Source organism: Ictidomys tridecemlineatus, chromosome 16, assembly GCF_052094955.1.
Source record: "Ictidomys tridecemlineatus isolate mIctTri1 chromosome 16, mIctTri1.hap1, whole genome shotgun sequence".
Classification (NCBI taxonomy): domain Eukaryota; kingdom Metazoa; phylum Chordata; class Mammalia; order Rodentia; family Sciuridae; genus Ictidomys; species Ictidomys tridecemlineatus.
In genome coordinates, this window is record NC_135492.1 from 38,145,622 (window position 1) to 38,171,042 (window position 25,421).

Sequence of the window (25,421 nt, forward strand, 5' to 3'; positions counted from 1 at the left end):
ATTGAGCACCTGCTTTGTGCAAGGTGCTGTTGAGTGATCGACAGGTGCTTCCCGGGGACACACATGGTCCAGGCAGTCGCAGTAGCTCGTCCCCAGGCTCTTTAAAACCTTTAGGTCTGCCAGGGAAGGTGGCACGTGCCCGGAATTTCACAGGCTCTGGAGGCCGAGGCAGGAGGATAACAAGGTAGAGGCCAGCCTCGGCCACTTAGCAAGGCCTGGTCTCTAAATAAAATATAAAAAGGGCCGGGGATGGGGCTCCGTGGTGGATGCCCCTGGGTTCAATCCCTGGTACCCACCCCCTAGGGAAAGAGAACCCCTTTCGGTCTGAAGATTTAGGGGACGGGGTGGTAGCCATGGGAGGCTGAGGGGCAGAGGCCATGAGGCAGCGTGGGTCCTGCTGGATTCCCTCTGACTGTAGAGGCCAGAGTGGAGGCTGTTCAAAACTCCTGTGGTGCAATTGGGGACAGGATTGGTGGCACTGTGGGTGTCTGGGGCAGTCAGAAGGTGCTTAGGGGACACCAGTGAATGGCATCAATTTTTTTTTTAATTTTTTTGGGGGGAGGGGGACTGGGATTGAACCCAGAGAGCGTCGGCCCCTGGTGGGGGCGGGGGGGGGAGGCTGCGCTAGGGACAGGGACCTGACTTTGTCGCTGGAGAGACCTGGGGTTGCGTGACCGCTCTTCCAGCTGCCTGAAGGCTTTGTGAATGTGTATAAATGGATTTTTCAGGCCTCAGTTTGCCCCATATGTAAAGTGGGGCTGGATCAAATAAGATTTAAATAATATATACATATATATTTCTTAACAAAAAGGGTCTTGATAAGACCCGGGCCATCCTGCCAACTTTATTATTATTTTGGTTTTTTTGGGGGTGATCACACCCAGGGTGCACGGCCACTGAGCTACACCCCCCCCAGCCTTTCCAGTACTATTTTGAGACAGAACTTCTTTAAATTACGGAGGCTGGCCTCCCCCTTGCGATCCTCCTGCCTCGGCCTCCCGAGCTGCCGGGACCGCAGGCGGCCAGGTGAAGCTGAGTGTGTCACCGAGGTCCTGTCGAAAAGTCAGTGCCCATTTGTCAGATGAGGAAACTGAGGCGCAGGGGTCTCCTGACCTGCCCCAAGCCAGGCCGGGTTGAACCTGGGTTTGCCTAAGGATCCTGGACCCCGGGGCCCTTGACCCTTCTTGTGTCCCCTTCCGGACGTCCCAACAACTGTGCCCCCAGACCCCGGTCCCCGCTGACTCCCTGCCCTGTTGGCTCCCAGGCGCAACGTGCTGAGCCTGTCCTCGGGGATCGACGAGCCGGGCACCCTCAAGTGGGACCTGGCGCTGTGCCTCCTGCTGGTGTGGCTGGTCTGCTTCTTCTGCATCTGGAAGGGCGTCCGGTCCACGGGGAAGGTAAGTGGCCGTCCCCACCCTCCGCGCCTCCTCCCGCCCCTGGGCCTCCCTGACCTGGAAAGGGAGGAGGCCAGCGTGGCCGCGGGCAAACCGTCCCCCAGAAAAGGAGACGAAGTCCAGTCTCAGGGTCTGGCTCCAAGTGGCCAGTGGTCGGGCACCAGCCGCCAGGATCCCTGGAGGTGGGACGGCGGGTCTCTCTGACTGACCAACCGCGGCTGCTTCCCCATCCCAAGGTGTTAGCAGTAGATGCAGGTGTTACCTGTAGATGCAGGTGTTGGCTGTAGATGCAGGTGTTACCTGTAGATGCAGGTGTTGGCTGTAGATGCAGGTGTTAGCAGTAGATGCAGGTGTTGGCCGTAGATGCAGGTGTTACCTGTAGATGCAGGTGTTAGAGGAAGATGCAGGTGTTACCTGTAGATGCAGGTGTTACCTGTAGATGCAGCTGTTACCTGTAGATGCAGGTGTTACCTGTAGATGCAGGTGTTGGCTGTAGATGCAGGTGTTAGCAGTAGATGCAGGTGTTGGCCGTAGATGCAGGTGTTACCTGTAGATGCAGGTGTTAGAGGTAGATGCAGCTGTTACCTGTAGATGCAGGTGTTACCTGTAGATGCAGGTGTTACCTGTAGATGCAGGTGTTAGAGGTAGATGCAGCTGTTACCTGTAGATGCAGGTGTTACCTGTAGATGCAGGTGTTACCTGTAGATGCAGGTGTTGGCTGTAGATGCAGGTGTTACCTGTAGATGCAGCTGTTACCTGTAGATGCAGGTGTTACCTGTAGATGCAGGTGTTACCTGTAGATGCAGGTGTTGGCTGTAGATGCAGGTGTTACCTGTAGATGCAGGTGTTGGCTGTAGATGCAGGTGTTACCTGTAGATGCAGGTGTTACCTGTAGATGCAGGTGTTGGCCGTAGATGCAGGTGTTGGCGGTCAATTAATATCAGAGCTGTGAGTAATATCAGCTGGGAACAGAGAAAGCCTCTCTGGCAACTGTGTTGTTTTAATTTCATTTTTATTTTTTGTTACTGGGGATGGAACCCAGGGACGCCTCACCCCTGAGCCCCCAGCGCCAGCCCCTTTTTTTTATTTTCAATTTTTAAATTTAGAGACAGGGTCTCGCTGCGCTGCTGAGGCTGGCTTTGAGCTCACCATCCTCCTGCCTCGGCCTCCCGAGGTGCAGGGGCGACAGCCGTGGGCCACCGCGCCCGGCGGCAGCTGTGTTCCTCGTAACCAGCCCTCGGTGCACAGGTTGTGGCGCTTTTGACCTGACGGGCAGCATCAAGGGGTCCCCAGGAGCTCGGAGGAGACGGAGGGCTGGGGACCTGCCCCAGACCTACGGGGTCGGAGGCCACCTGCAGCGTCACCCCAGATTTGGATGCAAATGCACGATTTGGTCCGAGAAGCCCTGGGCTCCTGGGCTCCCCCAAAACATAAAGGAGGGGAGGCCCAAGTTGGCTCAGGATCTCCAGGGGGTGGTGACCGGGGCCGGTGGCGAGGCACGTCACGGTGGGGGTGATGGAGGAGGCAGAGAGCCAGAGAGGAAGAGCCCGGGTTCCTAGTGTCCCCAAGAGCACTCTCTCTCTGTTTGGTCCCAGGGATGGAACCCAGGGCTGCTCCGCCCCTGAGCCCCGTCCCCAGCCCTTTTTAGATCTCATTTAGACACAGGGTCGCCCTGAGTTGCTCAGGGCCTCGCTAAATGGCTGAGGCTGGCCTCCAACTTTTGATCCTCCTGCCTCGGCCTCCCGAGGCAAGGTTCAACCAGGAGGTGACTTGGAGAGACCCAAGGGGAAAAATTCCCAGGGAGACAGGACTAGCCCGTCCGTGCAAAGGCCCCGGGGTAGGTCCCATCCAGGCCAATGGAGGAGGCTGGCGTCCACCAGACACCGTGACCGACCCGTGAGTCGCAGGGCCACACGCAGAGTAGAACGGACGCCAAGCCAGCGGGTGCCAGGTCACAGCGGTGGCCGTGCGGAGACGTGACTCACCCGCGGTCTCCCCCCACCCCACCCTCAGCCTCGGCCTCCTCTGGGGGTGGGCGCGGTTCTCAGAACAATGGCAGGGCCTGGGTCAGCCCAGAGCAGCCAAGACAAACAGCTCTGGGGACTTCCTGGAGCTCGGTGGCCCAGAGGACGGCCACCCGCCCGCCCGCCGGCCATGGCTCCCAGCCCTGGCCAGAGACCAAGTCACGGCCACTGCCCCGGGGGCTGGGCCCACAGGCGGCCGACGGGTCTCTTCCTGGCCAAGGCTGCCTTCACGGTGACCCGGGTCCCCTGGGAAGGGACGGGGAGGTAGAGGGCAGGAGAGACCAGACCCGAGAGGCTCAGGCCTCCGCTCAAGTCACTTACTGACTTTCTGTTTTTTGGGGGGGGATTGGGGGGTCACCAGGGATTGAACTTGGGGGCCCTCGACCCCTGAGCCCAGTTTTGCATTTTATTGAGACACAGGGGTCTCCCCGAGTGGCTCAGGCCTCACTTTGGCTGAGGCTGGCCTCCCACTTGCGATCCTCCTGCCTCAGCCTCCCCAGCCGCTGAGATGACAGGCGTGGGCCACCCCCGCGCCCGACTGGCCATGTCTGTCTCTATGATTCTCACGACTCCAAGGGTCTGAGATATCCCGGAAGACGCCGTGGCCTACGTCATTCAAGGGCTAGTGACTGTGGTCACGGATGCCGCAAAGGACACGTGGACCTCCGTAGCTCGTTGATCCTCACGATGCGCAGGGCGTCAGTGGCCCCATTTTAATCCATGGGGAATCGCAGGGTCCAGAGAGGTTAAGACACTTGCCCGAGGTCACACAGCTTGTCAGTGGACAGTAAACAGGGTTCAGGCTGGGCCTGTCCCTGCCGGGGAACGGGGAAAAGCCCGTCCCTCTAAGTCCCCAGGGCTCTGGGGGCCGAGGGCTCTCAGAGGCACCAGGGAGTTTCACCAGGCGGAGCGGAAAAGTACCGCGTCCTGCCACGCGTCCTGCCGGGCCACCGCCAGAGGCCCCCGCGGGTGGCGTCTGGCACCAGCTTCTCCCTGGAGGATCCCCGGAGGAGTCACGGAAATATGGAGAGACACTCTCAGGGGCTCATCCCCGCAGCAAAATCTGCAAAACAAGGGAGGCTGTCTTTAGAGGCACCGAAGCCGTGTGACCCCGCCGGGTTTTGGGGGGTGAATAGCAACCACACCCCGCCCCCCCCCAAAAAAAAGATGCAGGGACCCTGGAAGTCGTTGACCTAGATCAAATCCCACCACCTCCAACGCTGGGCACAGTGGCTCGTGTCTGGGATTCCATCGTCTCTCCGGAGGCTGAGGCAGGAGGACCGGGAGTTTGGAGGCCAAGCCTCCACCATTTACTGAGACCCAAAGAAAGTCCCCACCTCTGACCCCTGCTGACTCAGGCCCCCGTGAGGGTGACCTCCGCTCTCTGTTCCCATCTTTCTCATCTGGAAGGTGCAGGTAGCAAGGTCCCCAGCTCTTGCCAAACCTGCTCTGGGAGTTAAATGAGTTAATGGTACAAACCGTGAAATAATAAGTGAAATCCGCCCCCCAACAGGGGAAATGGCCCCCCACGACACTGGCTCTGGGCACAGCCCGTGGCCGCTTTGAAGTGGGAGCCCCCAGGGGGGACCCCCGCGGAGCTGCTGTCTGCGGCTATTGTTCACCCACTGAGGCGTGGCCCACCCAGGGGCCCCCCAGAGGGGGGAGTTGGCCAGGGGCTCCTGACCGTCTGTCTGCAGGAAGGGAGGGACAGTCGGGCTGACTTTCTTGACTCCTCTGGGGCTTCCTGGCCCGCCCTCCCCCTCCGTTCTTGGAAAGTTGTGAGAATTTTTAGCCTCAAAGAAAAGAAATAAAGGTCAGGGGTAGGGTGTGGGGGGGTGGGGACAGGTCCTGAGGCCCTGGAAGAAGAGTGAGATTCAGGGAGCAGGTGACAGAGTTGGCCCTGGGGACTGAACCCAGGGGCGCCTCACCACGGAGCCCCGTCCCCAGCCCCTTTTTTTTTTATTTTTTGAATTGAGAGACAAATTGCAGAGGCTGGCCTCCAACTCCCGATCCTCCTGCCTCAGCCTCCCCAGCTGCTGGGATGACAGGCGGGCACCACCACCGTGCCTGGCTCGAAAATCTCCCTCCGTGAGTGGCAGAGAGGAATTTGTGCTCTCCTTTGTCCCCCCACCATATTCTGGACTTAGACCAGAAGAATCATCGGATCATGCTCAGGTTTTAGTTTGAAGCGACAGGTTCAGAGAAGTTAAGCGACTTGTCCAAGGTCACACAGCACTTGTGAGATTGCACAGCCTGGCTCTGGTAGAGGTCTCTGCTTTCCTGATTCCTCCTTCCCCTTGGAGAGGGGAGGACGGGGCGGGACGCTCACGGTCCCTGTGGTCCCCCCTCGCAGGTTGTCTACTTCACCGCCACCTTCCCCTTCGCCATGCTGTTGGTGCTGCTGGTCCGCGGGCTGACCCTGCCCGGCGCGGGGGAGGGCATCAAGTTCTACCTGTACCCTGACATAACCCGCCTGGAGGATCCGCAGGTAACCAGGGCCCCTGTCCCCCACCGCCGCTGGGGCGCTGTGCACAGGGTGCCTTGCCTGGGGCCTCTCTGATCCGGCCCAGGACTCCCCAGGAGGCCAGTTCTGGAGTCTGCCTGGGGCACTGGGCCAGGACAGGGACAGACCTTAGCAGCGCTGGACCCGCTTCTGCCCCAGGGCTGGGACTGCTGCAGGCCACCCTGGGTGACCTCACACTGCACAGTTAGTGGCCTCCTGGGAGGTCCAGGGGCAGGTCCTGAGAGCCACCCCCCCCCAGCCCGGCCTCGGGACTCAGGGAGGAGGAGGAGGGTTAGTGGTCGACCTTTTGTCCCCAGAGCTCAGCTCCCTGGTCACCTTCCTGGGGGTCAGGTCTAAGCTCTGGGAGGGAGGCGGGGACTTGGCCAGGTTCCAAGGACAGCGAGAAGCTGGTGCTTGTCGAAGGTTCTGGAAAACGGCTTTTGCCTGTGATCCATTAACCATGGCTGTCACCATGGGAGCCGCGGGTCCACCGACCGACCTCTTCCCTGTTATGATTATTATTATTGGCTCCTGGGGATGGAAGCTCCTAACCTCTCGGCCCTTTTTAAAACCCATTTGCATTTATCTGGGGACCCGTGTTGCTTCTGTTGCTGAAGACCTTGCTGAAAGGGCTGAGGCCGGCCTCCAACTTTCAATCCTCCTGCCTCAGCCTCCCCACCCCCCAGCTCATCTGTATACCTCAAAGTCCCCCCCGGAGGCTCATCACCTGGTGGACAGGCCCCTGCCCCTTCTCCTCCAGGCCACCAATGATGGACAGCTCCTTCTCTCTCTCTTTCTCTCTGCCACCTCCCCGTCCGTCACCCTTCCAAGGTGTGGATCGACGCTGGGACCCAAATCTTCTTCTCCTACGCCATCTGCCTGGGGGCCATGACCTCTCTGGGGAGCTACAACAAGTACAAGTACAACTCGTACAGGCAAGTGTCGCGCCGGCGGGCCTGGTGGACACTAGAAATGATCATGTTTAAAAGAAAAAGAAAAAGAAAAAAGAAACAAAGTTGAGTAGGAAGCCTGGCTTCCATGTGTCGTGAATTAACTTGCTCCCTGACATATGTGTAACTTAGGGACTGTATGCTGCTGGGATGCCTGAACAGTGGTACCAGTTTTGTGTCTGGCTTCGCAATTTTTTCCATCCTGGGCTTCATGGCACAAGAGCAAGGGGTGGACATTGCTGATGTGGCTGAGTCAGGTACGGTAGCCTCGGTGGCAGTGGTGGTGGGCACTGCCACCTAGTGTTTAAGCCGAGTACTGCAGGCATGAAGCCAGACCCCCCCCAGGGGGGATGGGGGGGGAATGAGCCTGATTTCCAAAATAGACCTCCCCCCCCCACCAAGAAGTACCCCCCCACACACACGGATTGTCACAGAGCCCAGGAGGAGCGGCCTTGGAAAATCAAAATTGTCATTGCAACTGGGGCAGCAGGAATGCGATGGGGAGGCGGTGACATTTGGGGACAGGCGACGTGGTGTGTCCGCCCTTTTGCAGCCCATTCCCGGTTTCAGGGACAGAAACCACCCCGTCGCCATGGCATCATGGCATCGCCACCTTCCCCCACCCTGGGTGGGTGACGGGGTTTGGCCCTTGGCTCTCAGTGCGCATGCGTCTCCCTCCATCTGTCCATCAAACCTCCAGTTCCTCCATCCGTCAATCAAATTCCCCGGGGGCCAATCAAATCCCCGAGGGGGGGCCGACAGGGCGGGGCCAGAGGGAGTGGAAGGCGCCCCGCCCCCGGCCGTGGGAAGGTGGGAAGCGCAGTGTCCCCCGCCTCCTGGGGACACGTGGCGTCACAGGCGATGCCTGCTCCGTGTCCCAACCCTGAGCCCTCTGTGGGGTCGGGGACCTGGGGGACCTGGAACCCTGTCGTGTCGCCTGGCAATGGTGGGCGCTCCCGTGGCCCCCGGTGTAGACCCTCAACCCAGTGTCTCAGGGACCTGGGTTCCAGGACGCGGTTACCGCTGCTCATGTCCCGGGCTTGGCACTTGCAGACGACAGTGGCTTTACATGACAAGGCTCCCGAGGTCCCCAAACTCTTCTTTTCCTGGCTTCTTGGGCCCTTGTCGGTCCTGCCCGGGCCCCTCAGGAGGGTCCTTGTCCCTTGTCTGGAAGGGTGGGTGGGGTTGTCACCGCTGAGACCCCCACCTGACTTACTGACGTCTGTCACAACCGCTCTGGGGTCGCCTGGACCCAGGTGAGGGTCCGGGACTAAGGTCCCTTTGGAGCCTACCGGGGCAGACCAGGGGCGGGCTGTTCTCTTGACCTTGACCTTGACCTTGACCTTGACCTCTTCCAACGTCATGCATTTGAAATGCAAGGCGGTGCCCCTCCCCCTTCTGGGGTCCCAGGGGCCACTTTGGCATTGAACATCCGGGCATTTCCGAGGTGGAGGCCAGCGGTCACTCTGGGTGGGTGAGAGCCAGAACAGGGGGTGTCCTGGCCCCCCGCCCTGTCCCTCCATAACCCCAGGCTCCACCTGCTGGATAACCTCCCCCCCCAATCACTGTGTCCCTCTTCTGCCCCCCCCATCCGGGCCTGGGACACCTGTGACAATCTCTGGCCTTTCAGGTGTGAGCATTTACCTGGGCTCCTCCGACCTCCTGGAGTCCCCTGTCCCCTGTCCCCTGCCAGGTCTCCTCCTTGGGACACCCCCGTCCCCTCCCAAAGCTGCAGAACCACCCGGAGAACCCAGCCCCCGGCCCCCTACAGGCCTCTCTTCCCCTCCTCCCTAATCAGACCCTCAGAGACAGTCCCCAGAGGACAGACGGAGGACTCCCAAAATGCTTCTAGAAATTTCCATGGCCAGCCGGGCGTGTTGAGGGGGACCCCGCTTTGCCCATAGGTGGTGGGGGCTTTTGCAGAGCCCCGGGGGTGGATGGACATGGCCAGGGCAGGGCCTGGGTCTTGGTGTGGTGGAAAACGCAGAGGACTCTCTCTGTGATCCAGAACTTTCTCTGTGGACGGCCGGGCGCTTTGGCATACCCGTCTCTGGGCATCCTGAGTCGTTTCCGAACTCTCCACTGTGTCCACGTCGGACATCTGGTCATTCATTCCCCGTGGGGATGGCCAGGAGCCGCCGGTAACCTCCAGAGCGATTATTTCTCTAATGAGCTGTTAACGGGCACCACGTTGAGCCGCAGTGTATTTAGATGAGATAATTGAGTAGCCAGATGGGAGCGCTGGGCGCGGGGGACACAGCCTGGCTCATCCCCCCAAGGTCACCATCAGCTCTCAGGGAAAGACTTTGGGGGGGACCCTCTCCCAGAGCCTGGTTTTGAGAAAAGCAGAATTAAAATCCAGACACAGAGAAAAATTGAGCAGCTTTGGGAGGCCCTGGCCGGAGGCTGGGGAGGGAGTCCCATTTTACATCTGTCTCCCAATTGACTGGACCAAAGTCCTCAATTTTTTTGGGGGGAGGGGGTACCAGGGATTGAATCCAGGGGTGCTTCACCACGGAGCCCCCCTCCCCAGCCCTTTTTATATGTTATTTAGAGACACGGACTCACTGAGTTGCTAAGTCGCTGAGACTGGCCTCTAATTTGAGAGCCTCCTGCCTCAGCCTCCCGAGCCACTGGGGTTGCAGGCGTGCGCCGCTGCCCCCCAGCCCAACTCCTCACTGCTGTGGCATTAGGGGGACCACGGTGCTCCCCTCCTCTGGCCTCCTTGGTGGACCCGGCTGCAGATGCCCTGTTTTAACCCTGACCTCGATTCCAAGCTTGTCCTGGGCGGGAAGCCTATTTTCTCTGAATCCAGTTCTCAGCCGTCCACACTCGGTGTGGTCCATTCAAGTAGCCTTCAGGCTTGAAAGGAGCCCCTTAGGCCACTTAGGGTCACCCTAAGCAGCCACTGGACAAGGCCAAGGCCATTATTTGGGTCTGGCTGAGTCGACTCCTCCTTCTGAAGAGGCCGCCCCCCTCTGCCTCCTTTGGGGTTGTTAGCACTATAGTGGGGACATTTTTTGGTACCAGGGATGGAACCCAGGGGCCCTCCACCACGGAGCCCCGTCCCCAGCCCTATTTTGCATTTTATTGAGAGACAGGGTCTCGCTGAGTGGCTTAGGGCCTCGCTTTGGCCGAGGCTGGCTTGGAACTCGAGATCCTCCTGCCTCAGCCTCCTGTGGGATGACTGGCGTGTGCCCCGCGCCCGGCCCTCCCATCCTCAGAGCATTCCTTTGGCGCATAATGTTTGCTTTGAAAACCATTCGTTGTCCCCTTTCGGAGGCAGGAGGAGGAGACCTTTCTATTTCCAGAATCATCCCAGCCACCGGCTGCCCAGGGAGCTGACCACACTCCTGTGCCCACCCCCTGCAGCCAAATCCACTCATTTGAAACCGAGAGCTCTTTATTTGTGTGTGTGTGTGTGTTGGGGGGGACATGGTCTCTGCCTCTGAGCATCTGGACAGACGCCCTTGGGGGTGACCTGTCCCCTCACTTTTAGGTGAGGCCCTCCAAGGTCCTGGGGGGAGGTACAGACAGGAAGTGCTGGGCGTCTGAACGTGGCCGTCCGTCTCCCGAGCCTGGAGGGTGCCTGTCCCCGTGGGGCTGGGCCCTGGGTGGCCCAGCGCGCCTCGTGGGAGTGCACAGAGAGGTGTAGAGACCTTCTGTTTGCAAACCAGGAGGCCTCCGGTGGTCAGACCACCAGGACTTCCCAGCCCAGGTGGCCGGGGAGAGGTGGCGGGGTCCCCCACTTCTCCTGACTCCCTGGGCCTCGGTCCTCCAACCCCGAGTCCGCACGGTTCTGGGCCTCTGCAGAGGCCAATCTTGGAGGCCACTCTTGGAGGCCACTCTTGGAGGCCACTCTTGGAGGCCACTCTTGGAGGCCGATCTTGGAGGCCACTCTTGCTGCATAAGAGACAGATGCCCCGGTGCGTCCCCCCACCCACCCCAAGCGAGACAGGCCTGGTGTCTCTCCCCAGGTGACAGACCCGGCTCCTCCCCGGGTCTTGGGTTTGGGAGGCCCACCTCAGATCCGAGAGTCTTTGCGGTGAGGCCCGGGGTGCCGAGCGGCCTGGTCACTGACGCGTCCCCTACCTTGTGTCCCCTCCCTCCCCGTTTTCTCTCTCCCTTGTAGGTCCTGGCTTGGCCTTCATTGCGTACCCCAAAGCTGTGACCATGATGCCGCTCCCCACCTTTTGGTCGATTCTTTTCTTTATTATGCTTCTCTTGCTTGGACTGGATAGTCAGGTACGTAGCCACCCGGGGGGTGGCACTGTCCCCAGGGGTGGGGACCTGATTCGCTGCCTTCAGGGGATATTTCAAGTTGGTTTCAGCCCCCGGGGTCTGAGCAGGGTGCGACTGAATGTGCCTGTCCTCCCAAGGGGGGCTGGGGAGGCCGAGGCAGGAGGATCGCAAAGTGGAGGCCAGCCTCAGCCAAAGCGAGGCCCCGAGCCGCTCAGGGAGACCCCGTCTCTAAATAAAACACAAAACAGGGCTGGGGACGGGGCTCTGTGGCCGAGTGACCCTGAGTTTAATATCTGGGGCCTCCGAATGAAGAAAAGGAACCCAGTTGAGGCTTTGGCGGACAGGGGACCCGGATTAGCGGGAAAGACAGGAGGGGGACATTTGGGACGCTAAAAGCAAACTCCGAGTCCCGTCTTGGCTGATGGACTCAGCTGGGTCAGCAAGTTGGGGACGCCGTTAATCATTCCTGGTTCATGGGTTTGGCCTTTGGAAGCTTCTAGAACCTCAGCCAGAGGTCGGCTTGCGGGCGGGGACAGAGCCAAACACAGAGGTTAATGACCGACGAGGCGTGACGTCCCCACGGGCCCTAAGGAGGCCACCCGGGCTTGGGAGAAACTGCTTCCTGAGCCAGAGGCGACCTCAGTTCCTCATGAGACTTTCCTCCCTCGGGGACACGGGCCCCGGGTGGGGACAGGCCCCTCTCTGGAAGGTCCCAGGTCCACAGATGACCTTAGGGGTCCCAGGAAGCCCTCAAAGCCAGCCCCGGGGACGGCGGTCACTCCTTACCCCGTCTGTGCAGAGCCTGGGACTCGAGGCTCGGTGGTCAGGTGGCCTGTCACTCAGACACAGGGGACAGGTGGTGTGGGGACCCCCGCGGCCCAGGGCTCCCGGCTCCGAGGGCCTGGACTTGACCTGTGTGTGTCCCCTCACGGCTGCTCCTGTCCCCGCAGTTTGTGGAAGTCGAGGGACAGATCACGTCCTTGGTGGACCTCTACCCGTCCTTCCTAAGGAAGGGCTATCGCCGGGAGATCTTCATCGCCATCGTGTGTGGCATCAGCTACCTGCTGGGGCTGACGATGGTGACGGAGGTAGGTGACAACAGCGCCACCGAGGGAGGTGACAGTGAGGGCGACCGAGGGAGGTGACGGTCAGAGTGGTGATGGCCAAGGAGGTAGGTGACAGAGGTAGGTGACCATGAGGGTGACGATGATGATGAAGGTGGGTGACAATGATGGTGACAATGGTGACAGATGTCGGTAACGATGAGGGTAACAGGTGGGTGACAATGAGGGTGATAATGATGATGAAAGTGGGTGACAATATTGGTGACAATGGTGACAGAGGTAGGTGACAATGAGGGTGATGATGGTGCTGGAGGTGACAGTGATGGTAACAACGAGGGTGACAATGACAATGGAGGTGGGTGACAATGACAATGGAAGTGGGTGACAATGAGGGTGACAATGACAATGGAAGTGGGTGACAATGATGATGACAATGGTGACCAATGTAGGTGACAATGAGGGTGACGGTGGTGACAGAGGTAGGGTGACAATGAGGGTGACAATGGTGACAGATGTAGGTGACAATGAGGGTGACGATGGTGACATGTAGGTGACAATGAGGGTGATGATGGTGAATAGAGATGGGTGACAGTGATGGTGGCAATCATGACCAATGTAGGTGACAGTGAGGGTGACGATGGTGACAGGTAGGTGACAATGAGGGTGATGATGGTGGCAGGTGACAATGAGGGTGACGATGGTGAACAGAGGTGGGTGACAGTGATGGTGGCAATGGTGACAGAGGTAGGTGACAATGAGGATGACAAGGGTGACAGGTAGGTGACAATGATGTGACAAGGGTGACAGAGATAGGTGACAATGACGGTGACAGTGGTGATGGAGGTGGGTGACAATGAGGCTGGCAGGTAGGTGACAATAATGGTGACAGGTGACAATGACGGTGACAGGGGGCATGGAGGTGCCTGGCCCTCCCTGTGTGGCACGGGGACTCCCCTTGTCCCTGTGGAAGGTGGGGTGCACTGACTGCCCCTGGCCATGGCCACCCATGGGCAGGGCTGGGCAGGGCTGGGCAGGGCCGGACACGTGTGGCCCATCAGGGCTGAGGCGGGGGACGTGTGGGTTTCTGGCTGACGGGGGCAGATCCACGGTTCAGAGTGGCCAGGGGCCAGGAGGGGGCTCCACTTAAAATAGGTTTAAGGGCTGGCGCACGTGACCCAGGAGGCTGAGGCAGGAGGATCCCAAGTTGGAGGCCAGCCTCAGCAACTTAGCGAGACCCTGTCTCTAAATAAAAAAATGATAAAAAGGGCTGGGGACGGGGGCTCAGTGGGTCCAATCCCTGGAACCAAAAATAAATAAAATTAACAGAGCGCCCGAGAGGTGACAGGAGCAGGTGTGTCACCGAGCCTGGGCACCTCTAGCAAGAGGAAAGCCAGAGAGACAACGCGCTCAGCCCACACAAGCCCAGCGTCACCCCGGGCCTGCCCTGCTGCGTCCCTCCTCTAGCTGGGTGGGACCGGAGTCCTGTGTGTTAACTGCACTCGATTCGGCGGCCATTATTTTGGCCATTATTTTTGCTAAGACAATGTTGTTTGTCTACTTTCCGTCTCTGTGTGTCCGAGTTAAAGAAGGTTCAAACTTCAAACCGTGAAGCTGGACATCTTTTTATACACATTTATCCGGTCATCCTGTGTCACCCATTTTTTTTTTACCTTTGGGAGTATTTTTGTTGTTGTTGTTGTTGATTTGCCAGAGCTCTTTGTATATGAAGGGAATTAGAACCCAAACCAGCACTCAGCCTCGGATGTGTTGTTCTTTTTTTCCTTACAGGGTGGCATGTATGTGTTTCAACTCTTTGACTACTATGCAGCTAGTGGTGTATGCCTTCTGTGGGTTGCATTCTTTGAATGTGTTGTTATTGCCTGGATATTCGGTGAGTACAGATTCCGGCATATTCTTCCCTAAGCCTCTCCTTTGGGCCTCTCTATGCGGGGAAGCTTCAGGAGCAGTGAGATTAACAGAAAGGCCTCCTCTTCCCGGCCTCTCCTCTCGGAGGCGCCCCTTTCTGGGTCCGACTTATTACCCTTTATCCAGATAACGGTCCAGATGACCCCAGTGCTGGGAGGGTTCAAGGTACACATCTCCTTGAGCCCCCTGACACAGCCTTCCCTGGGGCAGAATGTCACATGTCACCAGCGTGTCACACCGCGGTCACGGTGCTGTGTCACCCAGTGTCCACCGCTGTCTTTGGCAGGTGGTGACAACTTTTATGATGGTATTGAGGACATGATCGGCTACCGGCCTGGGCCCTGGATGAAGTACAGCTGGACTGTCATTACCCCGGTTCTCTGTGTTGTGAGTACAGACTTGGCTCGAGGGGGGGGGGGTGGGGACATCTCTGGGTCTCTAGGGTCGCCCCTTCAGCTTCGGGGACAGAGGCCACTCCAGAAGGGTTCCCAGAGACGGGTTCTGAGGGATGAATAGGAGTTTGTTGGGCAGAGGGGACAGGAAGGGCGTCCCCGGCCGAGGAAGCCACCTGTGTTCTGAAAGGGTAGGGTGCAGCCAGGGAGGGTGGAGGTGACAGCGGAGGACCAAGCTCCCCTCTGACTGTCCCAGAGCCTGTGAGCCGGGTGAGGTGGACGTCCAGTGGCAGGCTTGGGCATTTCCATGGACACTGGACATGTTGTTTCCATGGTGGGATGAGGACGGTGGCTTCCAGAGAGGACGTCCTCGCAGAGGAATGTTCTGGGCTCTCCCAAGGTTGAGGAGACCTCATAGCCCCTCAGGACGTGGGGACAGTGGTGGCCCACCTTGCCCTTCCTGGGGCCACCATCATCTTGGAAGGGGCCGCCATCTTGGAAGGGGCAGCCATCTTGGGAGGGGCCGCCATCTTGGGAGGGGCCGCCATCTTGGAAGGGGCCGCCATCTTGGGAGGGGCCTTGGTCCATTCCCATGAGTTCTGCCTCAGAGGTTGTCCTCCCTACAATCGGGAGATCCTCGGCAGGGAAGGCTGCTGACCTGTCCCTGTGTGAAGTCACCAGTGTCCTGGGGAACGTGCTGCCCAGAGACACCCTCTCCATGGCCACTCTTGCCCTTCCTGGGGACGCCATCTTGGAAGTGGCCGCCATCTTGGAAGTGGCCGCCATCTTGGGAGTGGCCGCCATCTTGGGAGTGGCCGCCATCTTGGGAGTGGCCGCCATCTTGGGAGGGGCCGCCATCTTGGGAGGGGCCGCCATCTTGGGAGGGGCCGCCATCTTGGGAGGGGCCGCCATCTTGGGAGGGGCCGCCATCTTGGGAGGGGCCGCCATCTTGGGAGTCCCCATAAGGAGCGCCAGGGGCCCTCTGCTCCCAGGCCACGCTGGGTCAGCACTGCTGTTAGCTTGTCGAGTGACCTCAAGCAGCCAGGTCCCTCTGTGGGCCTCCGTTTCCCCACCTCTGGAACAAGGTCACTCTGAAGGGGTTCTGGTGGGAGCTGACGACTTTATTACCAACATCATTTAATAGGATGGGGTTCCCCCACCCCTGAATTATTTTTTTCCCCCAGAAAAGTAAGTAACTATGGCAACCATGGACCACAGCTGAGTTGACCCCTGGCAGAGAGGCGTTGGGTCCATCTCGGTGCATGTTCTTGTCCCCACTGAACGCTTACTCATGACCCGTGCCTGTCACTCTGACCCTCAGATTCTTTTTTTTTTTCTTTGTTACCAGGAATTGAACTCGGGGACCCTGGACCCCTGAGCCCCGTCCCCAGCCCCATTTTGCATTTTATTTAGAGACAGGGTCTCCCTGAGTGGCTTAGGGCCTCACTAAGTTGCTGAGGCTGGCCTCCTCTTAACGATCCTCCTGCCTCAGCCTCCAGAGCCACTGGGATGACAAGCGTGCCCCACTGTGCCCAGCCTCTCAGGTTGAGGCCCGTCCTGGTCCCAGACCCCCCTCTGACCGCCCCCCTCTCTCTCTCTGTAGGGATGTTTTGTCTTTTCTCTCGCCAAGTACGTGCCCCTGACCTACAACAAAGTCTACGTGTACCCAAACTGGGCCATCGGGTTTGGCTGGGGCCTGGCCCTGTCGTCCATGATGTGCATCCCTTTGGTCATCCTGATTCGCCTCTGCCAGACGGAGGGGCCGTTCCTCGTGGTGAGTGCTGGGCTGGGAGAAGCGGGAGGCCGACGCCGGCCGGCTGGCTGGCTGGCTTTTTGCTGTGTGACCTTAAGCAAGACGGTAGCCCTCTCTGAATTCTAGACCCTTCCCGGGATGGTTTGGGCAGAGTGCATTGTGGGAAAAGAGGCCCAGAGCCCCGTTGGTGCAGAGGGGGGAGAGGGCTTTGTGGTCCTGGTCAGGGCAGGTCTGGGGGCTGAGGAAGAAGGTTCCAGAATGTCAGAGTCAAGGACAGAAGGTTCTGGAGAAAGGAGCTGAGTCCCCCCCCCAGACACCTCTCCGTACCCTGGAGCCCAGGGGAGGCCCAGCCTGGGGACTGGGCCCCCAGAAGCCCCCTGTGCCCGGGTCTCAGCTGGGTTGGTGGCAGACTGTGTGTCTGCCCGTGTCCCCCGGGGGTCCCCTTCCTGTCCCAGCCTCCTCTCCACAATACGGAGGCCCCAGGGCGGGTCGCGGCTGGCAGAGGCCGAGGCTCTTTCCAAGAAATTCCCTTCTCAGCATCTCCTGGAGCCTCCGGGCTTGGGTTGGCGCCAGGATGCGTGGTTTTGTTCTGAGCCGGGTGGTGTGTTTTTTTTTTTTAAATTTTATTGTTTTTCTCTTTTCAAAATCTGGAGCCAGGATGTCCTGGGGCCCTGCTCCCCCCGGGCTGGCCCGAGCTTCCTCCTGAGCTGGAAGGGGAAAGGTCGAGAGTGGGGAGAGCGGAGAAGGAACCCGGGGTCGGGGGGGACCAGGGAGCCAGGCAGACCCCCACCCCTGGGTCTTCATCAGACAGGACCCCAGTATCCAGCCAGAATCCCGGAAAGCCTGTCAGGTCTTAAGATGGTAGAATCTCGAGGCTCGGGAGGCTGAGGCCGGAGGATGGCAAGTTGGAGGCCAGCCTCAGCCACTTAGCGAGGCTCTGAGCCACTCAGGGAGACCCTGTCTCTAAATAAAATAGAAAAAGGGCTGGGGACGGGGCTCAGGGGTCAAGTCCCCGTGGGTTCAATCCCAGGTACCAAAAAAACCAAACAAACCTGAAATCCTGGGCCTGGGGACCGACAGGGGACACCGGCTGCTCTCTGAGCACTCCCAAGTGGCCCCCTCCCTCATCCCCAGAAGCATGAGCCAAAGTCCAATCAGGGAGCAAGAACCTTCCATCCACTCCCGGAGAACCCCCAAAACCAGAGAGGGTGATCACTGTCCCAACGCCACACAGCACACACCAGAAATGTCAGGAGGGAGGCCGAGGGGGACGGGGACGGGGCCATCTGAGCCCCCCGGGTCTTCCTTCTGCAGAGAGTCAAGTACCTCCTGACCCCGAGGGAACCCAACCGCTGGGCCGTGGAGTGTGAAGGGGCCACTCCCTACAGCTCCCGCATCACGCTCAACGGGACCCTCATGAAACCGACTCACATCATCGTGGAGACCATGATGTGAGACCCCCGCGGGGGCCCCGGGGCGGCCGCTTTCCACCTGTTTACTAACATTAGATTCTCCTAGGACCAGGTTTACAGAGCTTTATATTTTGCACTAGGGATCTCGTCCTCATCCTCGTTGGTGTATTTTTTTGTCAAACGTGAACTCCGTGCGTGCGCGCGTGTGCGTGAGCGTGTGTGTGTGTGTGTATCGTGGGTGTGCGTATTTTGTTCTGATTTGGGGATATTTTGTACAAAAAAAAAAAAAAAATAGAAGAAACCACCCCCCCCTGGGCAGATGTCCCCAGGGAAATCGGAACTTTCCGACTGAATTAGGTCTATTTTACGGGAACGGGGTGAAAAGTTTTCTTTGTAGATATCTTTGTTTTTTTCTCTTTCTGGAACATGTGACTCTTGACCATGGGACACTTTGACCATGTGAATGACTCTTCTCGCCAGCAATAGAGATCGTTTTTTTTTATGGTTTTCCAAAAGCAATCTTTCGGTGCTTGGTCGAACCAGGAGAAAATTCTGACCCCCAAGGAAAACTAAAACGTTGAGGACGATTTTTTTCAGCCCTGAGCGGCATCCTGAGGGTGTAGTATCTTTCCGAACCTGGTTCAGGGGTCCCACATCCCGAGCAGAGTGACTGGCCAGACCCCCCCCCCCCCCCCCGAGGAGCAGAAGAGACAGGGCCCGGAGGAGACCCTTCGTTACATTTCTCTCAGCCAACAGGAAACCTGCCAAAATCTGTGAACCAGGCCCTCAAGTTAAATAGACGGACGGAGAGAGCTCAGAGAGGAGACTCTTGAAGCAGGATTTGAAAAGTTAAAGAGCAATAGAAACTCTAAAGCTCCGGGTTTAAAAAAAAAAAAAAAAATTCCCATCTTTTATTTTGAGATCGAGGGTGGATAATCAGTAGGACTGTCCGAGTCCAGGGTCCAAGCAGGAGCTGTGAGAGATGGCAGAGAGCTGGTAGCCCTTGAAAGAGGTGGGTGATGGGCCACCCACGATCCTTTCTGGAACATTCCGGGCAAAGACCCCAAGCTGGCTCGAGAGCATCCGGGGTCTGGGGGTCACAGATGGACCAAAGGACAGGGCCCTGCGTGTTCCAAGTGTCACCTAGGGCCACCTCGGCTCCTAGCCCCCAAATGCCCAGAGTGGCCTGGGGGAGGGGGATGGAGGTGCCCGGCACCCCCCAAATCCTCCTGAGCGCCGGCCCGAGGAGGGTCTGGAGGGTCAAGGTCGTCCAGGGACACGGGGGGGGGGCTGGCACCCCCAGGAGCTGGTGTCATCGTGAGTGACACCCAGAGCCAGGTTGGCCCCTGAACCAGGAAGGAAGGTGCTACACCCTTCAGACGTCCACCCCGTGCCCCCCGCGGGCCTGAGCGGGGCCATGGGCCGTCCTTGTCACTGTGGTCAGGCTCTCGGCCACACCCCAACGTGACCACAGGCGCCCAGGCGGGGACTGTCCCCGAGGCTGGCGTCCGCGTCCCTGGAAACCTCCTGCCGCCCCAATTTGGGATTTTTAGTGGAGGGGGGAGACCCCCCGTCCCCCTCCTGCCCCTCTGGTCTCGGACAAGTGGCCTATTTAGGGACACTCTGCCAAATGTCCCCCGATCCCATTCCAAGCCACCCGTGCTGGTCCCCTGCCCCCGTTTGTCCGTGTCTCTGCGGTCCCCGTGGTGTGGGGCCTGTGTCCTTGTCCTGCTGATGTGACCCAGTTGCCGTGTGACCCCCCTCCCCCCCCCGGTTTTCCTGTCGTCTTCTGGAACTTTCTAGAAAACTCACCTTGTGTCCCTCTGGGAAGGCAGGGTCCCCCCGTCCCCCAGGGAGCAGGACCCTGACAGACTGCGGCCACCTGAGCCTTCGGGGTCCTCTCGGTCCCCCTTTTCCCTCCTGTCACCACCTCGTGACCTGGGGGAAGGACGTCCCGCTAACGTGGTGACACTCTCCTAGACCAAAGACGCACACAGAGGCCGGGTCCCCAAGGCCCCCACCTGGAAGAGGGGTCGGCCACCGTCTCCAGCTGCTGCTCCCGGGGCCCCGGGCCCCTGCCTTCCCGTGTCCCCTCCTGGCCACAGCGTTGGTCCGTGTCCCCCGTGACGATGGCCGTCTGTCCCGTCTGTCTCTGTAGAAGTGGAATCTGTCCCTTAGAGCTCACGACTGGTCCCCGTCTTGGGACAGGCGGGTCCGACCTTCCTCCCGCCATCCGTCTGCCTGGGACGGGTCAGAGACCTGGTGTCACCTAGATCTGGTGTCACCCGGTGCCCAGGCTGCCCCATCTGGACGGGAAGCCACCAAGGCATTTTAAAGATGAAGAAGTGGGTGGGGGGTCCCCAAGATGAATGTCCCCCCTCCCCTCCCCGGGGAGCCGCCTCATGGATCGGAGACCCTGGGACTGTCCCCAAGGCTCTCCAGGGTCCCCTGTGCCGTGACCTCGGTGTCCCTGGGGAAGCCCGGTCCCCGAGCAGGGAGGGGGCTCCAGACGTTCCCGAGTCACGAGGACCAGGCGGCGGCCGGCGAGTCCCCATCCCTCCCCAAGGTTCTCCCTGGCGACCACAGACGCGTTGGTGGCCGAGGAAGCAGCTGACTGGTGGCCAGGGACGGGGCGAGAAGCACCTCAGACCCTCCCCCGGGGCCTCTCGGTCCCCAGCTGGCGAGACGGGAGGTGGCCTTGGGCAGGACAGGCCATCTGTCCCCTCTGGCCCTGCCCAGGGACCTCCTTCCCCGCAGGTCACCCCTGGGAGAGGGGACCTGAGAGTCCTCTGTGCGCAAGAGCCAGCCCAGGCCCAGGCCGGCCGGTCGGCTCCCCCTAAAAAAACAAATTAGGGTTTAATGACAATTTCCAGGACTCGGTGGCACTCCCCGGTCCCCGCCCAGCACCCCAAAGATGGTGGCACCAAGAGCCCCCCTGGGCTGTCCCCGAGCACCTCCAAGAGCCCCTCTTGATAAAGCCATGGCGCTGGGCGGTGGCACCAGGCTGGGAGCAGAGAGTCCCCAACTTCTCCCCGAGACTCAGCCAGGAGGGGACCCAAGGGACAATCCTAGAGGGTCCTTCAAAGCCTCAGACGCAGGCGGGATCCTCCGACAGATTCAGGGCCAAACTGAAAACCCAGGAGCCACCAAGTGGGAGAGCAATCCAGAGTCCCCAGGTCCCAGGGCCACCGCCGCCTGCTGGCCCGTGACCCCCCACAGGAAGCTCCCCCCCCACCGTCCCCTGAGTGTCCCCTCGACCTGTTGTGACTCCCTGGAGGAGGAGGAGGGAGTCTCTTGTGGGACCTTTGGCTTCCCATCGAGATGGTGGCTGCATTTTAACTTTTTTTTGTCCCTTGATTTCCCCCGAGTCACGGTCCCCAACCTTCCCCTCCCCCTCCCCGCCCCCTCCCTCCCCCACGCCCCCCCAAGACTCTATTTAGCACAAAGCAAAAGCTGATAAACGTGGGGTTCGCCTCCTTCCAGGAAAAAATAAAAAATGTCCTGGCTCATCGGGACTTTTTTAAAAAATAAAAATTTTAAAAAAATTTAAAAAAAAATGAAAATTTAAAAAAAAAACCTTCAAACTATTTTTAAGGTATTTTAAACTTTTGTAAAAAAGAAAAAAATACGACTAAAAAAAAAAAAAAGAATCTATGAAATCCATCCACGGGAGACTCTTCGGAGGAGGAAATATTTGTATTTGAACAAAATCCTTGGTGTGTCCCCCTCCCCGTCCCCTGTCCCCGCAGAATACGAGCTTCTGCGCGTCCACGTGTGACGATGGAGGGTCCCTGGGGTTCGCAGGGCCCGTGTGAGCGTGAGTGTGTGTGTTCATTTCTTCTTTGGCTTTTTAGATAAATATGTATATCGATATTTTAAATCCATCTTTGGCTTCTTTTTCTTTTTTGTAGAGGAGTTTGTAATCACCTGATAACACGACAATAAACGTTTCCTTTTTAAAAGCCCCCAGCGGGTGTGCGGTGTGTTGGGGCTGAGCGGACGTTTCCCCCGTGGGTTGGGTGAGCCCTTGACAGTTTCTAGAAATTTCTGTGAAGGGCTTTTTGAGGCCGACCCTGCAAACATGTAGAGAGTGCAGGTGGAGGATCCCGTCCCAGGTGGAGGTGGGGGGGACCATTTCGGTATTTTATTGAGAGACAGGGACTCTCGCTGAGCGGCTGAGGCTGGCCTCCAACTCGGGATCCTCCTGCCTCAGCCTCCAGAGCTGCTGGGGGGAATGACAGGTGTGCGCCACCGCGCCCACCCTCCAAGCCCTTTTTCGTTTTTATTTTGGAGCCAGGGTCTCACGCGAATTTGCTCATGGACGCCCACTTGCGATCCTTCCTGCCTCGGCCTCCGGAGCCCGAAGTCTTAATGATTTGCTTACAGGGTTCACCGTCCTCCACTGTAGTAGGCAGACAGGCCCTGAGTCCCTCTGTGGATGTTGTAACGTCCAGGGGCCACATGACGCCCAGTAAATGGCAGGTTTTTAAAATGTATTGACGTATGGCTAACGTGCATTCACATTGGGGAGGCTGAGGCAGGAGGATCGAAAGTTGGAGGCCAGCCTCAACAACATAGCGAGGCCCTGTCTCTAAAAAAGGAATAAAAATAAGGGGATTCGATGGGGTTGGGGGTTCGATGGTTAAGTCCTCCCGGGGTTCCATCCTGGGTACCCAAACTTCAAACCACAACAAAAACAGCGTTTGAACTGAAACCAGGTGCGACGTCACTGGGTCTGCAGGGACACTGGGTCTCGCCGACCAAGAGATAAAGAAAATTAAGGAAAAAGAAAACCGCGCACTCCGGTGCCTGGAATGTTTTTTACTTTTTTTTTTTTTAAAAAAAAATCACCCCGCGGGTTCTGGACCCCCGACCCCACCCCACGCCCGCCACGCCGTCTGGAGGGACACAGATTGACACCTGGGCCCCCCATGGACCACAGGTGGCCTTTGCAGTGTCGCTGGTTGGCTCCCCCCGGAGCCCTAAGAAACCCCGAGTAGAAAAATACTTTACAAGGAAAGTCCTCATCTCAGCCAGAGAAAAATACAGCTTTGGGGACAGGGGGGGACATGTCACAGGGGCCGTTCCCAAGAGGCGTCTGCAGGCAGGGCGGTCACCGGGGAGGGGTGCTGGGGGGCGTCCCCACGAGAAGCCACGGGGAGGATTGCATACGACAAGGTCCCACCGGCCACAGAGCCACGCCGCCCGGCCGCATTGCATATGGGGGGGGTAAATGGCGGAGGCCACAGCCCGAGGAAGGGACAGGGGGGTGCGGGTCCGAGTGGATGTGTCCTCCCTGGCCTGGAGTCGAAGGGGCAAGCCCAAGCCCAGAAGCCCTGAGTGTGTGTCCGTGACAGCCCTGTTTCTTCACAAAGGCCCAGAGAGGGTGGGCCACCCATCCAAGGCTGCACAGCAGGACCCGCTGATGGCCCCGAGAGACACGTCTCTCTGGCGGTGCCGTCTCCCACCCCTCGAAGCCGGGGTCTCTGGGCCTTCGCATGGTGCCCCTGATGACGGGTGGGCAGAGTCCTTTCACCCTGGGGTGGACGTGGACCCGGGAATCCAAGATGGCAGAGACGCTTGGGTGGCCCCAGCCAGAGGCAGGAAGGACCCTCGGGGACGGGACCATCGGGGAGCAGGACGCCGGGAAGTGGAGGGGACGGTGGGCAGGTGGAGAGGGTCCTGTGTCCCCTCAGAGACTGTCCAACAGGAACCGATCCCGGGGACATGGCATCGCCACTGAAAGGGGCCTGGACTAACTCGGGGACGGAGATGGGTCGTGGTCACCCAGAGCCCGATGGTGCCCGCCCCAGGGTCCCCAGACCCACAGGCCCCCGTCAAAGGCTCAGGGCCGGCTTCCCGGGGTCCCACGTGCCCCAGCTCGGTGTCCCCAAAGCGGAGGTGCTGCGGGAATCCCACCCTGAACACATCCTCCTTGGTGGCCCGGTCCCTGGGTGACATGGGCCCTCTGCCAGGGAGTGTAAGCACCTGAGTCCAGGGGACAGGTCCTGGGGGACGGTCTCTGCTCACCTCCTGTGACGGCAAGCTCAGCGCCCCTGGTAGCCCGTCCCTGTCACCTGTCCCCACGGAGGCCCACGGGGACCTGGGAAGCCCCAGCCCCTCTCCTCCTGTCCCCACCCCTCTGCGGCTCCTCTGGGGCATCTTGGTGACCAACTTGGCAAACACGCAGATGTCACTGTGAACCGAGGACGGGGACCTCGCTGCCTGGTGCCCCCTGTTGACACGGAACTTGGGGACAGAGACCAGGTCCCGTCCCCGTCGGCCAAGCAGGTGCCCACGGGTCCCCCGCCGTTGGCCCCTGGGGTGTCTGGATCGAGGGCCACCTTCAGAGCATCTGGGGACTGCCGGGGCCTGGCGCTCGCGATGTCCTCTTGCTCTGCGCCAGGGGGTTGCGGCTGATGACCAACTCCAGGACGTCACCCGCCTCGGCCAGGAGTGGCACCGCCAGGCAGCAGTCGAAGTCCCGCGTGCGGACGTGGTTGACCTGCACAGGGCACATCCAGGCGACAGGACCCAGGGGTCAGCTCAGCAGCAGGGAAGTGGAAGGGAACAGCTCGGGAGGCTGAGGCAGGAGGATCCCAAGGTGGAGGCCAGCCTCAGCCACTGAGTGAGACCCTGAGCCACTTAGCAAGACCCTGTCTCAAAATGAAAAAAAAATAAAAATAAAAAGGGCCGGGGCTGGGGCTCCGTGGTTAAGCGCCCCTGGGCTCCATCCAAAGCCACAACAAAAAAATTTCCTTTCAAAATAACTAAGTTGAAAAAGCCCCATGGATTTAGGGAGAGAAAGCACAAGTTTAGTCCATTTAGTACCAGAGCCAGGAGACAAAAATGTCTGGGCATGGGAAGGGAGGGTCCAGGGGGACCTCCCACCGTCCCCGGTCTCCTTGGCTGTCAGGCAGGTCACATGGGCTGCGAAGGATGGTGACAGGTATCTTTCTGGGTGAAGGCAGCCTCCTTTCCTCTGTCCTGCAGTTTGAGGAGGCCACGGGAGTTAGACAAGCTGGAGGGTCCATCCGCCTGGGGAATGCAAGGCCACACTGCCCCCCAGTGGACGCACAGAGTAGTTCAATACTAGTGCATGCTCAGCACTGAGGTCTGGGGGTTGTTTGTTACTGCAGCAAAACTCAGCCTCACCTGACTGGTACAGCTCACTTTGTCATTCCCCTTATTATTGCTTGCACTGGGGGTAGGACCTGGGGTGACTTCCCATTGAGCTACACCCCTATTCTTTTTTTTTAATTTTTAATTTTGACACAGGGTCTAAGTTGCATAGGGTCTCACCAAGTTGCTGAGGCTGGCCTCCAACTTGGGATCCTCTTGCCTCAGCCTCCCACGTCGCTGGGATGACAGGCGGGTGCCACCGCACCCAGTCGTCATTGGCTTCTCCCAGATGTGTAGAGGTGGCTCTCCCCCCGTCCCGAGGCCCCCCCCCCACCCCTGCAGTGTCCCCTGCGTTACCTGAAGGACCCTGTCAAAGGGCTGGAGGCCCCCCCGCTGGGCGGGTCCTTCGGGGCGCACGGTGTGCACGTACACCCCCTTCTCCAGGAGGCCGTCGGAGACGCTGAAACCAAAGTCGTTCCGCACGGGGTCCTTGTGCAGCGTCACCTGGGAGCAGAAGGACGGGGGGTCCCTGAAGCTCTGACTTGTGACTCCAGCCCCCCCCCCCGTGGTGGCCTGAATCCCTCCGCCTGGCGTTGGGAAGAGCTGGGTTCGAGCTCAAGGTGGCTCAGAGACAGGGGG

At 59.2% G+C, this 25,421-nt stretch overlaps 2 protein-coding genes and 1 long non-coding RNA gene across 8 annotated transcripts in view; 2 read left to right on the plus strand and 1 right to left on the minus strand.

Moving 5' to 3' along the window:
• LOC101969042 (sodium- and chloride-dependent taurine transporter) overlaps window positions 1-21,625 on the plus strand; it is a 41,318-nt gene extending 19,693 nt beyond the window's left edge. For 2 of the 3 annotated variants that reach the window (XM_078033402.1, XM_078033403.1), the window contains 10 exons: window positions 1,265-1,397; window positions 5,772-5,906; window positions 6,753-6,856; window positions 7,004-7,128; window positions 11,004-11,116; window positions 12,064-12,201; window positions 13,966-14,068; window positions 14,390-14,490; window positions 16,099-16,269; window positions 17,563-21,625. In XM_078033402.1, coding sequence (XP_077889528.1) covers window positions 1,265-1,397; window positions 5,772-5,906; window positions 6,753-6,856; window positions 7,004-7,128; window positions 11,004-11,116; window positions 12,064-12,201; window positions 13,966-14,068; window positions 14,390-14,490; window positions 16,099-16,269; window positions 17,563-17,703 — 1,264 coding nt within the window. In that variant the 3' untranslated portion in view covers window positions 17,704-21,625. Of the gene's footprint in view, window positions 1-1,264; window positions 1,398-5,771; window positions 5,907-6,752; window positions 6,857-7,003; window positions 7,129-11,003; window positions 11,117-12,063; window positions 12,202-13,965; window positions 14,069-14,389; window positions 14,491-16,098; window positions 16,270-17,562 lie in introns of those variants that run through there. The other variant, XM_078033404.1, reaches the window with a different exon arrangement.
• Window positions 12,208-12,997, plus strand: LOC144371163 (uncharacterized). The gene is made up of 2 exons (XR_013431297.1): window positions 12,208-12,695; window positions 12,728-12,997. It is a non-coding gene; the product is annotated as an uncharacterized LOC144371163 (long non-coding RNA).
• Window positions 17,937-25,421, minus strand: part of Grip2 (glutamate receptor interacting protein 2) — a 66,500-nt gene continuing 59,015 nt past the window's right edge. For all 4 annotated transcript variants that reach the window (XM_078033399.1, XM_078033400.1, XM_078033398.1 and 1 more), the window contains 2 exons: window positions 25,140-25,286; window positions 17,937-24,165 (listed from right to left, as the gene is read on the minus strand). In XM_078033399.1, coding sequence (XP_077889525.1) covers window positions 24,007-24,165; window positions 25,140-25,286 — 306 coding nt within the window. In that variant the 3' untranslated portion in view covers window positions 17,937-24,006. The remainder of the gene's footprint in view (window positions 24,166-25,139; window positions 25,287-25,421) is intronic.